Below are 18,190 nucleotides of genomic sequence, written 5' to 3' on the forward strand. Positions count from 1 at the left end.
CTATCCAGACAATGAGAGGATTCGTTCTACATTTTTATATCTATGTGTCCCTTTATCCTTCTTTCCTTTCCAGATACTCCATTCCATACCACCTCCCACCTGGTTAGCAGTCCCCTCCTCCCATTAGCATACCATGCTATTGAGTTGTTACAGGGCTGTTTTCTGCAGAGCTCTGAGTTACCCCAAGCCTGCAGAGATACCACCCCCTCTTGTGTGTGGGTGGCACTGCTTTGGCTACAGCTCCACAAGCATGGGAAGACTTGAATCAGAAATGCCGCAAACGTTACTGGTAATTTACCTTCTCTCATGCTGAACGGTGGGACTGGTTGATCCATGGTATACTTAGACATCCTGTCATACATATCAGCCGCAGGCAGTATAAGACACACAGACAATCCTTATGGAGTCTTTAGGCAGAGGGTAATGCAATATAGGGTCAGCAATCTAAGGTTTTATGTATAGGGTTGTCTAGTCATAACTTTAAGGGAGCACAGCTACTGATGAAGGCAGAAGCCAAAAAGTTTAGTGCGTGTGTATGTATATGTACGTGTGTGTGTACACACACACACACACACACACACACACTGTTGTTGCTCTTTCTATCTTCCTTATATCTTTTACGTTCAGACTGACTGCACCCACAGTGGATCAAGGGTCGCCTCCTTGTTTTGCCACTTTACACCAACCTCCCTCCCTCTCCCTCTCCTTCTCTCAACAGATGAAGGGAGTTTTTCTATTAAGTATATTTTAATTCTGACATGAGTTTCCTCTGACCTCCCACCCCCTCCCCCAAATGATTTCAGAATCTCTATATTTTTACTGCCTGATCTGACATTGCATTTGCATGTGTCTGTCTTTATGATAGCCATTGGACTTTGAGATGAAGAAGGCATACACTTTTAAAGTTGAGGCCTCGAATGTCCATCTTGATCATCGTTTCCATTCTGTGGGCCCATTCAAGGATACTGCAACAGTGAAGATTAATGTAATGGACATGGATGAACCTCCAGTTTTCAGCAAACCCTTTTATACCATGGAGGTTTATGAAGATACCCCAGTTGGAACCATTATAGGAGCTGTCACTGCCCAGGACCTTGATGTTGGCAGCAGTGCTGTCAGGTAAGGAAGTGCTGACTAGGTCTGACTAAGTCAATGTTCTCAGTGACATTGGGCCAGAAAAAAAAATGTAATAATGATGAAATATTTCACCAAGAAGACAAGACAGAGCAATTAATTCAGTATTCCAAATAAGGGATCAGCAAATTGCTTCTCCTCCAAGGAAAAAGAAATCTGGTAGAGCTAGAGCATTTTTAATCTGGTAGAATCTTCTGGATCCTACATTTGGATTACTTTCCACAATCTGCTAGGTTTCTAATGTGCAGCACACATGACCTTGCATGCTCCTTGCAATCACTGTCACATCTGGGTTCTCCATATGAGTTGCAACTGCAGAATGAACCAAACCCTCAATTCCATAGGAACAGCTGGAGGCAGCTGAACCTCTGGGTCAAAAGCAGGCCCTCCAAATGTTGTTGGACTGCAACTCCCATCAGACCTAGCCATCATGGCCAATGGTGAGGGTTGATGAGCATTGCAGTCCAGCAACATCTGGAGGGCCACAGTTCCCCGTCCCTGCTCTAGGCATTGGCACAAGCCTTTTGTCAGGTTGTGTGAGGCCCATAGGTACTGTGGAGCAAGGAATGTATAAGACTTCAGTTCCAATGGTATGCTACTTGGGACGGATGGACTCACCTCCATCTGTCATTGCTGGGCACTTCTGAGCCACTGCCACCCGCACCCACTTGCTGCACCACGCAAACCCCTGGATGACTTGGTGAGTGCCCAGCAAGTGCTGCGGGGCCGGGCTGGACATCCCCTCAGCGAGCCATCATTTTGCATAAAAATGGCAGCTGGGTTTTCTCCATAAAAGTAGAGGTGTAAATGGTCCATTTATGCAACATCACAGGTGAACAGGTCTGTAAAGTGACGGCAGCTTGGTGAGTGGGGTCTGGGGGTGGGGGAGAAGGGGGAAGTCCACCAGACTCCACCCCCCTCTCAGACTTCCATGACATCCCTATATGTTACCTCTTTTTATGATTTACTGGACCATTTGAGAACAGAATTAACACAACATCATTCTGATGTCTATCAAGATAATTTTGTTGAAGTAAGGTGCAGAATCATTATTATGGTATAAAGATATGCTCAGCAATATATTTCAGGGAATGAAGATCCACAGTGGCATTTGCCTGGCCAGACCTTCTGATATCTTCCCCCCTCCTCTCTCCCCCTGGATTTTGGTAGGAACCCTATTCCAAAACTGTCTCAAAATTTGGCTCCATTAATTGTGATTTGAGCGACTAAAATGGAAGATGATGGTCTCATATTGGGTACAATATTTGAGGTGAAGACCTCGCCTTTGAAATGACTTCAAAATGATGCTGGTGGCCATGCCTCTATTCTGTGTAATCTTTGCATCCATCTTGAATTTGAAAGGTTGCTCCTTCCAGATTACTAGTTTTGTTTTGTTTACATTACCATTCCTATGCCACATTTTGGCCAGAAAAAGCCCCTCAAATGACTTATAAAACAGTAAAATACAATACCATAAAACCATCACCTGGAAAATAAACAGCACCACCAAATTGGTGTGAGATATACATGATGGTGGGATGTGGGAGTGGGTCCCCTCTGCTGTGGCACCCCGGTTGTGAAATGCCCTCCCCTCGGAGGCCTGATTGGTGCAGATGGTAGTTTCATTTCATCGCCAAGTTAAAACATAGCTTTTCACCAAAGCCTTTGAGGGCTAATTAAATTCCCTTAAAGCTGCGCATTGTTTTAACTGTTTTATTGTTTTAGATTTTCTAATTAGTATTAGCTTGTTTAATGGTTTTTATGTTTTAAAAACATAACAGCTATGTTTTTAACTGTTTAAATTATTCATTGTTTCATACTGTTTAAATTGATTGTATCTGTACGCTGCATGAGATCTTCATGATATAGGGTGGGATTTTGTTGTTGTTTATTCGGTCAGTTGTTTCCGACTCTTTGTGACTTCATGGACCAGCCCACGCCAGAGCTTCCTGTTGGCCGTTGCCACCCCCAGCTCCCCCAAGGTCGAGTCCGTCAACTCCAGAATATTATCAATCCATCTTGCCCTTGGTCGGCCCCTCTTCCTTTTGCCTTTCACTTTCCCTAGCATCAGCATCTTCTCCAGGGTATCCTGTCTTCTCATGATGTGGCCAGAGTACTTCAGTTTTGCCTTTAATATCACTCCCTCAAGTAAGCAGTCTGGCTTTTAGGGGTGCACGAAAGCCACTTACCTGGTCTCGCAGCTTGCTTCGCGGTGGGGGGGTGGCGCTTCGCTGCTCCCCCCGAAGTTCAGGCTGGGGGGGAGGCTTCCCGCCTCGCCTGGCCGAAATTCAGGCCGGGGGGGAGGCTTCCCACCTCACCCGGCCGAAATTCAGGCCAGGGAGGAGGCGCCTCGCCTCACCCGGCTGCGAAATAAAAAGTTAAAAAAAAACACCCCCGTGATAGGCTACGTGACGATTAATGTAGCCTATCATGGCTAGATCTGCAAAGTCAGCTGTGATAGGATATGTTAATCGTCATGTAGCCTATCACGGGTGACTTTAAAAAAAAAAAAAGTGCGTACGCAAATGGCGGCCCCCATAGGGAGCCGCCATTCACGTTCCTTATTTGGTCGCTGTAGTCTACTTAAAGATTTACGTAGACTATGGCGAAAATAAGGGCAACGCAAATAGTGTTGCCCTTATTTTCACTGTAGTCTACATAATCTTTACGTAGACTACAGCAACCAAATAAGGAACGTGAATGGCGGCTCCCTATGGGGGCCGCCATTAGCTGTACGCGCTTTTTTTTTTTTTAAGTCACCCGTGATAGGCTACGTGACGATTTACGTAGCCTATCACGGCTGACTTTGCAAATCTAGCCGTGATAGGCTACGTTAATCGTCACGTAGCCTATCACGGGGGCATTTTTTTTTTTTTTACTTTTATTGGAATGGCCGCGGCGGCAGCCAGTCGAAAGACCAGCTGCCGCCTCTGCCCCTGTCGAAGACCTGACGAACCGCCACCGGGACCCGCCGCCGGGAGGGAAATTCAGGAAAGGTAAGTCCCATCCCAGGGGGGGGTGCGGGGTGCAGGGGGGTGCAGAGAATTTCTCCCCGAAACTACTTCGGGGGGCCGAACACATTGGCACTCGGCCCCCCGAAGTTTCGGGGAGAAATTCTCCCCCATCCCTACTGGCTTTATTTCCTGGAGTATGGACTGGTTTGATCTTCTTGCAGTCCAAGGCACTCGCAGCATGTTCCTCCAACACTGCAGTTCAAAAGCATCTATCTTCCTTCGCTCAGCCTTCCTTATGGTTCAGCTCTCGCAGCCATAGGTTACTATGGGGAATACCATTGCTTTAACTATGCAGACCTTTGTTGTCAGTGTGATGTCTCTGCTCTTCACTATTTTATCAAGATTTGTCATTGCTGTCCTCCCAAGAAGTAAATATCTTCTGATTTCCTGGCTGCAGTCAGCGTCTGCAGTAATCTTTGAGCCTAGAAAGACAAAGTCTGTCACTGCCTCCACATTTTCTCCCTCTATTTGCCAGTTATCAATCAAGCTGGTTGCCATAATCTTGTTTTTTTGGGGATACAAATGTAATAAATAAAGAAATAAATACAAAAACTAAAAAACTCCAATCAAGGAAGAAATCATTATAGGCTCATCTTAAAGGGGCAGGGTCCCCCCCCCACAGTCTTTATTTTAAGTTAAAGGGAAAGTGCCAGGAGGCCTCCTGGGGGAGGGAGTTCCAGAGCTACTAACATCAAGAAGGACCTGTCCTGTGAACCCACCAATTTAACCTTAGACTAGGGATGTATGAAAGTCACTTACCTTTTCGCAGGGGTGCTTCGCGGTGGGGGGGAGGTGCTTCGCTTCTCCCCTCGAAGTTCAGGTGAGGGGGGCAGCCGTCCCGCCTCGCCCGGCCAAAATTCAGGCCGGGGAGAAGCGCCCCGTCTCCCCGGCCGCGAAACAAAGTGTAAAAAACAAACAAACAAACAACCCTGTGATAGGCTATGTAACGATTAACGTAGCCTATCATGGCTAGATTTCCAAAGTCAGCCGTGATAGGCTATGTTAATAGATACGTACCCTATCACGGGTGACTTTGGGGAAAAAAAAAGCACGTATGCAAATGGCGGCGGCCTATGGGCGCCGCCATTTGCGTTCCTTATTTGGTCCCGGTAGTCTATGTAAAGATTTACGTAGACTACAGCGTAGTCTATGTAAATCTTTATGCAGACTACTGGGACCAAATAAGGAACGCAAATGGCGGCGCCCTATGGGCGCCGCCATTTGCGTACGTGCTTTTTTTTTTTTCCCCAAAGTCACCCGTGATAGGCTACGTAACGATTTACGTAGCCTATCACGGCTGACTTTGGAAATCTAGCCGTGATAGGCTACGTTAATTAGGGATGGCGGAGAATTTCTCCCCGAAACTTCGGGGGGCCGAGCGCCAATGTGTTCGGCCCCCCGAACAAGTTTCGTGGAGAAATCCTCCGCCCCCCCGCCCCCCCCCAGGACGGGACTTACCTTCCCTGAATGTCCCTCCCGGCGGCGGGTCCGGCTGGCGGTTCGTCCGGTGTTCGAGCGGGGCGGGAGCGGCAGCCGGTCTTTCGACCGGCTGCCGCCCCCGCCATTGCAATGAAAGAAAAAAAAAAAAAACGTCCCCTGATAGGCTACGTGACGATTCACGTAGCCTATCACGGCAAGATTTGCAAAGTCAGCCGTGATAGGCTACGTGAATCGTCACGTAGCCTATCACGGGTGACTTTAAAAAAAAAAAAAAAGTGTGTACGGATAATGGCGGCCCCCATAGGGAGCCGCCATTCCCCTTCCTTATTTGGTCGCTGTAGTCTACGTCAATGTTTACATAGACTACGGCGAAAATAAGGGCAACGCTATTTGCGTTGCCCTTATTTTCGCCGTAGTCTACGTAAACATTGACGTAGACTACAGCAACTAAATAAGGAACGCGAATGGCGGCTCCCTATGGGGGCCGCCATTCGCGTACGCGCTTTTTTTTTTTTTTTTTAAAGTCACCCGTGATAGGCTACGTGACGATTCACGTAGCCTATCACGGCTGACTTTGCAAATCTTGCCGTGATAGGCTACGTGAATCGTCACGTAGCCTATCAGGGGACGTGTTTTTTTTTTTTCTTTCATTGCAATGGCGGGGGCGGCAGCCGGTACGTACGTACGCAAAAAGCACGTACGCAAAAAGCACGTACGCAAAAGCACGTGACGATTCATGTAGTCTATCACGGCTGACTTTCCAGATCTAGCCGTGATAGGCTACGTGAATCGTCACGTAGCCTATCAGGGGACGGGTTTTTTTTTTTGTTTTACTTTCGTGTTCGCGGCCGGGCGAGGCGGGAAGCCTCCCCCCCCGGCCTGAATTTCGGCTGGGCGAGGCGGGAAGCCTCCCCCCCCCGGCCTGAACTTCGCGGGGGGAGTAGCGAAGCGCTCCCCCCCACCGCGAAAAAGCTGCGAGAAAATGTAAGTGACTTTCGTTCACCCCTAACGTTAATCGTCACGTAGCCTATCATGGGTTTTGTTGTTGTTTTTTCACACTTTGTAATGGCGGCGGCGGCAGCCGGTTGGAAGACCGGCTGCCGCCCCCGCCCCCGCCGAAAGGCCGACGAACCGCCGCCGGGACCCGCCACCAGGAGGGACATTCGCTAAAGGTAAGTCCCATCCCGGGGGCGGCGGGGGGCTGGCAGAGAATTTCACCACCGATTTTGGGGGGCCGAATGCGTTGGCGTTCGGCTCCCCGAAGATTCGGGGAGAAATTCTCCGCCATCCCTACCTTAGACTGTGGTGGAATACAAAACATAGCCGCCTCTGACAAAACCAACAGGGTACAGCTATCTTTTTCTGGTCTTTCTGGTATCTCCTATTGGATCTTCAGTCTCTCCCAGAGCAGCAATGCACCCAGGGTTGAGGGGTCAATGGCAATGCCTCCATGAAAGTTGGTGTTCCTTCTGATGTGTCTGTTCCTGTCTTTCAGGGTGCATGTGTATGCGCGTGTGTGTTGGGGGGGTGCACATGTGTGTTGTGTGTGTGTGTGTGTGTGTGTATTGAGTGTGTTGCAGTCTTTATGTTACTTTGAGTTACTTCAACAATTCTACCAAACCTAGCAGTGATGACTGTATCATATTATCTTCAAGTCTTGCGACGCATAATTTTAGATGTTAGTATGATTCATATTATTTAAAAGAAGCATAAATGGAAATGTTTACTCCCAGCACCACCATATTTCAGAATTTGTAAACAGCAACACACATTTATTTGTTTATTTACAACATTTCTTGGCTGCCTTTCAGGGCAGAAGCCCTCCCAAGGCAGCTTACAGCAACAACATACATAAAAACAGTTACCTGTTTGCAAATACCCTCGAAGCTTTTCTGACTCCCAAATGGCTGCACTGCAAGCAACAATTAACAGCCCAACCCTATAGGTGTCTACCCAGGCAAGTCTACTGAGACATTCACCCAGCTAAATGTGAATAGGATTGCAGTGAAAGTGTCCCTTATGTTCAAGAGCCAAGATGTAGTATATCTGGTTGCCAGAATATTTTGCCCATTGTATCAAATCCCTGACCATCTGTACACTCTTCCCATTCTACCACCTTCTCTCAATGGGACTTTCTCTTAAATAGTTCCAGTTCCCTCCCAAATCTCCTATGTAAAGCTGCATCTGTTACTTTATAAAATGGAGCCAATGTTTGTGCACCATCTTCCTCTCTTACCCTTTCCTCCCACTTTCCTCCATTTTCTGCAATAGAAATTTACCTTGTGAACTCCATAGAGCAAGGGACACATCTTGGTGTTCGTTTGTTTTTGCTTTTGTTATTCTTTAAAAGGCCATGTGGAGTTATAGTAAGTATATCTTCAGCATAAATATAATTCAAAGTAAAATTAGAATGCTTATAAATGCCATGTGAATGGCTACTAAATCCACATGAAAATATTTATAATAAATCTGGACTCCAGGGAATAATATAATTTAAGGCTGGGTTATTGGTTTTCAGAGCCTTGTGTGGCACAGAGTGGTAGGTGGCAGTATTGTAACAACCCATGCCCTGAGTTCGATCCCAGCGGGAGCCGAGTCTCGGGTAGCCGGCTCAGGTTGACTCAGCCCTCCATCCTTCCGAGGTCAGTAAAATGAGTACCCAGCTTGCTGGGGGAAAGGTAGTCATGACTGGGGAAGGCAATGGCAAACCACCCCACTATAGTCTGCCATGAAAATGCCAGACCAAGCGGTGTCCCTCTAGGGGTCAGTAATGACCCAGTGCTTGCACAGGAGGAACCTTTCCTTTCCTTATTGGTTTTACATGCCTTGGCTCATTGTCAGCATTTAACACTTATTTTATAAAAATGAACAGTAAATGGGTTAAGATACTGTGCCTCCTCCAAAATTAAATAATGAGCTGTCCAACAGAGAACTATCCACTTGTTTTTGATCAAAGTAAGGCAATTCTCAATTACTGCTTTAGTAAATTGGCTTATGGCACATTTAATTTGGTTCATTCTAGTAAAGCATCCTATGTTAATTTCAAAAAATCAGATATTTTAGTGTCAATACAGCAGACATGCACTGAAAGATTATTAAGAGAAGTGCCAGCGGTTTCCTTCTCTGTGCATACTAGAAGAGGCTGAGAAAAGTGACCAACATTCTAATTTCAGGAGGATTTGATCATCAGTCTTAGCTGTAGATGGATTTATGTAAGGACGCTTTTGCCTTACTTTGATAACCACAGCTTTGTTAATATAGTTGCCCACTCACACCCCAAGGCAGTGGCTGATCTGTTCTGATGTCATGGGATGTTCCTGACCATTCTAATGGATAAAAACGAGGTTCAGCCACACAGTACAATATTGGTAAAGAGTGGAACTGCTGCAAGAAAACATTACTTGTACAATTTAGGAAGAAAAATAAGTTCATCCACGGGACTAGGAGGGGCTAGGTACTGTTTGGAGAGCAGGGGATTGACAGCAAGCAAAGACGAGGAATAAAAAATTCATTGGAAAGATGCCCCAGCAGGCCAGGGAGCTAAGAGGTATGATCCCCAGGAGTCATGGTGGATGAGGAAAGGAGGACACAATAGAACTGAGAAGCCTGGATTTGAAGGCTGGATGAAAGAGAGTGGAGTTGTTGAAAGAGAAGCTAAGAAGAAATGTAGTTCATTGGAAGGGGGAAACATGCATAGAGCGCAGTAGATGCTCTGTGTTGGTGGTGGAAAAGGAGTGGACCAAACAGAGAGTTTGGTAGGAGAAGGGATGGATGTAAAAACTGGAGATCATCCGCTACAAGCCCACAACAAAAGAAAGGACAAATCTCAGGATACTGGAAAAATAAATAATTGCTTTATACCAAGATAAGCCCAGCATTTTGGCCTTGTTTTGTTTGAGGCCTTCTTTGGGTCAGATATTAAAACAGACTGCAGAGATCTCTGGTAGATGTTGCTCATAAATGACTGGCCAGTCTTTGAATTTATGAGATACATTGACCAGAGATTGCTGCAGGCTATTATCCAATGTGGAAACATGTTGAACTTATCTTGGAGTAAAGCAATTATTTTTCCAGCATCCTCCAGAGAAGTGTTTGCTCTTCCAAAGGGTCATAATCCAAGGAGGAGAGGGATCCAGGAAGCCATGGAGCTGGGCCCATATGGATTTGAGCTAACTACCCAAATCCTGGGCCGTAGTTTTCTGGTGAACCCTACAATTGGTTTGGAAGTGTGACTATGTGGAGGAATAATTGATTTCTGTTGTTATGGGAGGACTGTTCAGGCATTATGTTCCAGAGATACTGTGATCTCTCGCTGTGGGGAGAAAGGAAGAAGTGGACTCAGATAGAGCACATTTATTCAGATGCAGCATCTCCCTAATCTGTCCCTGGAAAGAATAGAGATTCAAAATCAGTAGCCACAGAGATTATATGATCAAATAAACCTGCTCAGTTCATTTGTTATTTTCTTACCAGAGTGCAAAAGCATGACCATCCACCAGAACTAATACTAGGTTGAGAGTTTCCCCTGGAATGTAGTGCTTGACTGTGTGCAAGGAGTTTGGATTTGAAACTTGCTAAAAAGCAACACTATTTAATTTGCTGGTGGAGAGAAGATGGTTCTTCGTTGAATAAGACCACTAACTGCCTTTTTCACTCACACATTCTTTCCACCATCCAGTTTCAGATGACCATCATTGCAACCATGAGGGCACAATCTTGCATGTTTAATGGAAGCTGATTTTTCTCAGGATAATGGCAAGAGGCCTTGATCCACATAATGGACCTTGAGGTTTTACGTGGCCTGTGGGTTGTAGGTTGTACCCCTACATTATGGGTGCAGAACCTCTTTTGGCCTAAGGTCTGAATTCCATTTTGGAGAAGGTTTTGGGGTGTGGCCACATCCCAGTGGTGGGTGGGGCCAAAGGCAAAAGAGTAGGGCCAAAATGCCAGCATATTTTAATTTAAAGTTCTTACTGCCACTAATTAAAGCTCTTATTGCCATTTAGGAGACACATTTTGACCTTTTAGAATAGGGGAATAACTGCACAAAAGACAGGAAACCCAGAAACAATCAGCAGTTTGTTTCTGGGAAACAGGGGGAAAGCAGGTGGGCTCAGGGGAAGGAGATTGGCCTTTGGGGGAACTCTGGAGGGCCAGATTGGGACCCCAGGAGGGCCGGATTGGGATCCTGGGCCTAAGATTCTGCACTCCTGCCCTACAGTTCTACAATACCACTCTTGAATGTAGGGATGCTGGAGAAATTTGAGCTGGACTAGAATGAGCTCAGATTTCTAAGGATCAGACCTGCAGAATGCACTGCGGACTGAACCCCTCAAGCCGTGCAGACTCTGCGGACTTTTGGATTATTATTATTTTACTTTCCCGAAAGTTATGCATATTTATTCATAGGAAAATACAGACGTTTCTGCTGAAGAGAAGTTGAATAGAATGGGGGACAATACGCTAAATGTTACGTACTATGGTAAATTATGTAAATTCTTATGAAACCTCTTAGGTAATTATTGGCGTATTTTTCCGCATGATGGACAAAATAATTGCATCCGCCTGTGAGCAGACGATGAAACAAAATCTGACAATCTGTGAAACACAGACGGAGCAGATTTTACACAGTCCACACATCCCTACTTGTATTGTATGAGCGCTGAAAAAAAAGACAGTTGTCAAGAATGAAAAAAATAAATGACAGTATATTAAGTTGTTTGTGCTTATTTAGCTATTGGCCTAACTGAAGGAAAGGAAATATATGCAGTTGTTAGTTACTGATGTATTAGGCTTCAGTACTCCATAAGGTTTATATCCTCTAATTGAAACTAAAAGTCAATGAACAGAAGTTAGGAAAAGCATAAATTAGTTACAAACAGTTGTGTGTGATTACAACTTCCGAGAGTGTCTTACAACCATTATGCTGTGTTAGCTTTTTAAAACCTAGTTTGCTTTGTCAGGGTAAATAATGGCCTATGTCAGTTTCATAATATTATAAAGGAAGAATTTGCAAAGCATAATGCAGAGCAGGGAGGGGGGAAGAATAGGTCGTTTGGAAGACATGGGAAGACAATCAGCATTCTCATATGCAATAGCCAATATAATGTGCTGTGCAGTACAGTTTCATTGCAAATTAATTCATTTTCTCTGAGATGTTTTCCAGGCACAGTTTTAGGCATCACAATGCCCATTACAGAAATCTGTAATCTGCAAAACAATGGAGAGGGGCAACAAAAGACAGATCTATTCTTTATGTGGCAGACAGCACAACTCCAGAGAACAAAGCCATCCAAAACAGCTCACATTAGCAAAAGTAGCACAAGTTGTGGCAATTTATAACACTTTATCAGGCAAAAACTCTTTCAAATCTGTTGGGTTTGACATATGGGGATTGGAAAATAATAGCTAAATGATAGCAGAATGGAAATCCACTTATTTAAAGAACAAAGAGGAAAAAATGCTTTGCAGAAAGTCATTGAGAATGCCGGGATCTATTTTTCTTGTTTGGATAGAATCAAAGCGGCTGGAGTTTCTGAGAAACCAGGAGTTGTCAGGAATGGGGAAATAGAGAGACAAACATTGAATGAAGAAGAAATGGATAAAGGTGTAGAGGATGTGCCATAGGTAGGGATGTACGAATCCCTTACCTGGTTCCGGTTGGGGCATCTGCTGCGGGGGGAAGTGCTCCATCCCTCCCCGTGGAATCCTCGACGGGGGGGAGGCGATCCAGTCCTCCCTCCACGGAATCCTGCCCTGCTCTGCTCCACGGTGGCTCCGCGGAGCAGCTGACCAGGGCCATCTGCAGCCGGACTTCCGGCCGCAGATGGGCTGCTGTGGACTCAAATTTGTGTCTTTCCAGGCTGCTGTGATAGGCTATGTAAGTATTTATATAGCCTATCATGGCATGCCCCCCCCAAAAAAATGGCGTACGCAAATGGTGGCGGCTACGGCAGCCGCCATTTGCGTTCCCTATTTTTCGCCATTTTCTCCAATGTAAATATTTACCTAGGCTTTTACGGCGAAAAAAAAGGGAACCGCAAATAGTGGGCACTATTTGTGTTTCTTTCCTCTTTTCGCCGTAAAAGCCTATGTAAATATTTATGTAGGATAAAATGGCGGGGAAAAAAAGAATGCAAATAGCGCCCACTACGCTATTTGCAGTTCCCTTTTTTTTCCGCCGTAATTGCCTACGTAAATATTTAGGTAGGATAAAACGGCGAAAAATAGGGAACGCAAATGGCAGCCGCTGTAGCCGCCACCATTTGCGTACGCCATTTTTTTTTCTTGGCTTGCCATGATAGGCTATGTAAATACTTACGTAGCCTATCACGGCAAAGACCAGAATGCAAATGGTGGCTGTGGCAGCCGGTTGAAAGACCAGCCGTCGTCGCCATCACTGAAGCTGCCGCCGGAGCCGCCACCGTCCAGAACATCTGCCTCAGGTAAGCTTCGTCCCGGGGGGAATCCGTGGGGAATCCGTGGGGGGTGGGGGGGGTGGCAGGCTGTTCCATGACAGATTTTGGGGGGCCGAATGCCAAAGCATTTGGACTCACTGAAATCTGTGGTGGAATTCTCCGCCATCCCTAGCCATAGGCTATATCTACACTATTGCTTTATATCAGAATTGAAGTGCACTGATAACTGTTGGGGCACATTCGACATTCCATATACTGCTTTTCTGGTGTGATTTCCTGCTTTTTATTCCACATTATCTAATATACTGCAACAAATAACAATGTGTCTCCTACGAGGGATAAATGCATAGAGGGATATAGCAATACCATTATGGGATTGTAATGATATGACACAAGGTGTAGATGTAGCCATAGAGAGGAATCAGGCAGGGTCACTTCAGATTTTCAGGATTTAGAGCAGTGGTTTTCAACTGCTGCATATTCAGAATCCATACTTAACCTACAACACGCAGGCCACTTTTAATATGTTTTACTCCTATATATTCTTTAGTTATCCATCCATTCCTGTCCATCCATCCATCCATCCATCTCTGTTACCTTATTCTCTCCCACCTTGGTGACTTTGGGTGACATAACATCAACAATTTCCAGCAGCACAGCAGCAACGGGGTGTGTGCGCACAAATGGTCTTGGTGGGCTGCATATGGCCCATGGGCCACATGCTGCCCATCCAGCACTAAATCATAGTTGCCATTGCATCCTAAAAGGGTCTTTGTGTGCACAGTCTGGCTGTACATGTAGGACCTGTGAATGCCAAAAAGTGATGCCACAACTGCAAATAACATGGCAGAGTGATGTTATCTACTACTGTACACATGATATATTTTTCTATGTGAACCTGCATGGATGGATAGGACTGCATGGAAAAGCAAGCTGCTTTCCAGGTGCATCTGACTCTTAATCTGGAGATGGGATGGGAACTATCTTTATTGCCATTCATTATACAGCTGGCACTTGCTAAAGACAGTTAGATACAGATCGCTGTATCACTGACCAAAAACCTTACCAAAACATCAGTGACATTATTGAAGTAGAGGGCACAACTCTTTCTCTCTCTCCCCCTCTTTTTGAGGCAGGCATCACAAGTGATGGCATGGGCATCAAGTTGAGACTTGAAGCCTGGTGAGAAATAGCCAGCTTGGCCCCCCCAGATGCCAGTCCATGGACCCCAGCACTTGCCTGATTTGGCATGTGCTGAGATGGGCAAGCAGGGGGGCACCCGGTCCTTCAGCAAGCCGCCTGTTGCTGCCACTGTGCTAGCAGGGACATGAGGGGGAGAATGGAGCTCTTTTCATCTCCTCCTCCCCCCACACCTACTACAATGGCGGCAGAGACAGGCCGGTCATTTTACGTAAGAGTAAGTGACTTACATAAAATGACCAACCTGTCCCCATCGCTGCCGCTGTAGCAGGGACGAGAGTGTCCTGGACTGATCGCTGTGCCCTCTAGGGCTCGTGCAGCCCAGCTTGCAGGAGTGGGCGGCAACTGGCAAGCACCTGCACTCGGTGGGTGCATGCAAATCTATCCATCCCTAGGCATCACTACCAAAGTGACCCAGCAGTAGGGATGTACGAAAGTCACTTACCTTTTCGAAGGGTGACATTCGCGGTGGGGGGGAGGCGCTCCGTCCCTCCCCCTGAAATTCTCTCTGGCTGGCTGTGCTCTGCGGAGATTCCATGGAGCCGCCAGCCGGGGCTGCCCACAGCCGGACATCCGGCCACTGGACAGTCTGCAGGGATGCAAATAGCAGCTGCCATAGCCACCGTCATTTGCATCCCTGTATTTTGCCATGATAGGCTATGTAAATATTTATGTAGCCTATCACGGGGAAAAAAAAAACAACAGCAAACGCAAATGGCAGCGGCTATGGCGGCTGCCATTTGCATTCCCTTAGTTTTGTCATGATAGGCTACGTAAATACTTACATAGCCTATCACGGCTATATGGAAGAAGCAAATGGCGGCCGCACACACGGCTGCCATTCGCAAGTCAGCACAGATGGCAGCAGGTAGGTGCTCCGTTCCGGGCCCATTTTGCGGGGTGGGGGGGCGTTTGGGCTTCGTTCCACCACAGTTTTCAGGGGGCCGAATGCTCACCGAGATCCATGGCGGAATTCTCTGACATCCCTACCCAGCAGTCTGTGGATAATTAGAACTGAATCAGCATTTTTAAAGATCGACAGTTCTTGATAAGCTGTTTAGCTCATCTTGAGAAATGAAAAGCTGACAAAGGATCTGTCAGGAGCATTTGTTAAGGAAATGCACAGCATGTCATAGAATGGCATGATGAAGAGTGATGGAACTTTCAGGCAGCAGTTAGCATGTACTGATAATTGGAGGGCAGCAGTTTTTATTCTCTGTCTTATACAGATAAATTTGCTAAAATTGTAAAGTGGAGTGTATTGTTCTCTATTTGCATTCCCCTTTCTTTTCTTCTTCTTAGTCTATGTAAATATTGACATAGACTAAGATGGTGAAAAATAAGGAAAAATAAGGAAAAATAAGGAAAAATAAGGAATGCAAATGGCAGCAGCCATAGCCGCCGCCATTTGCATATGCTTTAAAAATAAAACCCACACGTGATAGGCTACGTAAGTCTTTGCATAGCCTATCACATCTATGGGGGGGGGGGAGACACAGCCTGCAAATGGCGGCGGCGGCAGCCGTTCGGAAGACCAGCCACTGCCGAACCCGCCGCTGGAGCCACCGCCATCCAGAACATCTGCCCCAGGTAAGTCTCGTCCCAGGGGGGATCCGCGGGGGGGGTGGCAGGCCGTTCCGCGATGGATTTTGGGGGGCCGAATGCACTGGCATTCGGCCTCACCAAGATCCATCACGGAATTCTCTGACATCCCTAGTTCATCTTGAATGTTGAGAATTTCTCTAGTTTGTAGGGTTGGCGGAGAATTTTTCCCCAAAACTTCGGGGGGCCGAGCGCCAACGTGTTCGGCCCCCCGAAAAAGTTTCGGGGAGAAATTCTCCGCACCCCCCCACCCCCCGCACCCCCCCCGGGATGGGACTTACCTTTACCGAATGTCCCTCCCGGCGGCGGGTCCCGGCGGCGGTTCGTCGGGTCTTCGTCAGGGGCGGGGGCGGCAGCCGATCTTTCGACCGGCTGCTGCCGCCGCCATTCCAATAAAGTAAATTAAAAAAACCCCGCCCCCATGATAGGCTACGTGACGATTAACGTAGCCTATCACGGCTAGATTTGCAAAGTCAGCCATGATAGGCTACGTAAATCGTCACGTAGCCTATCACGGGTGACTTAAAAAAAAAAAAAAGCACGTACGGATAATGGCGGCCCACATAGGGAGCCGCCATTCCTGTTCCTTATTTGGTCGCTGTAGTCTAACTACTTAGACCAACTAAGGAACGCGAATGGTGGCTCCCTATGGGGGCCGCCATTTGCGTACGCGCTTTTTTTTTTTTGAAGTCACCTGTGATAGGCTACGTGATGATTTATGTAGCCTATCACAGCTCACTTTGCAGATCTAGCCATGATAGGCTACGTTAATCGTCACGTAGCCTATCACGGGGTCATTTTTTTTAAAAAAAACTTTTAATTTCGCGGCCGGGCGAGGCGAGGCGCTTCCTCCCCGGCCTGAATTTCGGCCGGGCGAGGCGGGAAGCCTCCTCCCCCGGCCTGAATTTTGGCCGGGTGAGGCGGGAAGCCTCCCCCCCCCAGCCTGAACTTCGGGGGGAGAGCAGCGAAGCGCCTCCCCCCCACCGCGAAAAGCTGCAAGACCAGGTAAGTGACTTTCGTGCACCCCTACTAGTTTGGTTCCTCCCAAACATTGAGAAATTTGTTTTTGAAAGTTCACATGAACAGGTTTTAATTTTTGTGAACCGCCCAGAGAGCTTCGGCTATTGGGAGGTATAGAAATGAAATAAATGAAATAAATAAATAAATAATGAACATTGAAAAGCCTGACTGTGCATGTTTCTCCGAATATATGGATTTTTGTATGCATTTTGCCTACTGTACACTCCTTTGCAAGCAATTTTCCTAACATAGGGCAGTATCCAATGGGGTCATTCCGCCAACACAAATAGTGCAAGCAGTTGCCCATTATGCTTGTGCAACTGGTTGTACAACTGGTTGCAAAACAGGTTATACAATGGGTTGCACAGGAGTTATGAGCAACTGGTTGCACAACAGGTTGCCAAAGCATAATGCGCAACCACTTGCACAACTGTGCTTGCATAACTGCGCTTGCACAAGCAGAACTTCCATTGGATTCTTCTCTTGAGCATAGTCAGAACTGAGTTTCCATGAGCGCTACATCATTTGCACTAATGGAATGTCACAATTGGATACTGTCCATTATCTTTAACTTTACTTTGTTTCTCCTAATATATACATTTTCAGATGCTTTTTTTATTATCGGAGAAGTCCACTGCAAAATTCAGAGAAATGTGAATTTCAAAGGAAAACTGAGTTTTGATTTACATAAGGGTTGAAAGTCTAAAATTTGCAATAAAAAGCAAATTGAACAGATTTCTCCCCCATCCCTGCAGACAACTCTGCCAAGCAATGACAGGTTAATTGATCCCCTGATGGAGACCAAACATATCTGGTTGACTGTATCCAGCATACTGTGTCACAAATTGGGATGGGTTGAGGAATTTGACATTTGTGAATTTTGATATGAACTGACCTCTATGTTCAATGAAAAGTAGTCTTTGAGGCATAGGGTTGTTACTGAGAACTGTGATGTGGGCACGACTCATTGGGACATTTTCCTGCATGTGCTCCAGTCCTGTATAAAAACACAATAGGAGTATGTAGACAAACAATGCATGCACCAAGTTTTGATTTCCTAGTTGGTTGGAATTTTAATTGTATTTATGCATGTTTGTAAGCTACCCTGGGAACTCAGTGAAATGAAGGATGGGATATAATTCTCTCTCTCTCTCTCTCTCTCTCTCTCTCTCACACACACACACCCTTTCAGTCAAGGAATGATGATTTGAAGCAATATTGATCCACCATGAAAAAGGTGCAAACAGACACTTTTCCTGGCATTTGCAGTTAGTTTTAGCATAGCCGAAGTTGGTGTTGGGGTGGGGATGGGGGTGGTTAAATTATAGTTCTTTTTCAATTACAGTTCACTTTTTACAATCC

General features: G+C 46.2%; 1 protein-coding gene across 1 annotated transcript in view; it reads left to right on the top strand.

The window, feature by feature from the left end:
* The window catches only part of CDH12 (cadherin 12), a 309,761-nt gene that overhangs the window by 256,710 nt on the left and 34,861 nt on the right, over window positions 1-18,190 (top strand). Inside the window, exon 6 of the mRNA XM_084850557.1 lies at window positions 866-1,119. Coding sequence (XP_084706683.1) covers window positions 866-1,119 — 254 coding nt within the window. The remainder of the gene's footprint in view (window positions 1-865; window positions 1,120-18,190) is intronic.

The sequence above is a fragment of the Heloderma suspectum genome, chromosome 4 (genome assembly GCF_057233095.1).
Source record: "Heloderma suspectum isolate Gila_16-S chromosome 4, 16-S_ref, whole genome shotgun sequence".
Classification (NCBI taxonomy): Eukaryota; Metazoa; Chordata; class Lepidosauria; order Squamata; family Helodermatidae; genus Heloderma; species Heloderma suspectum.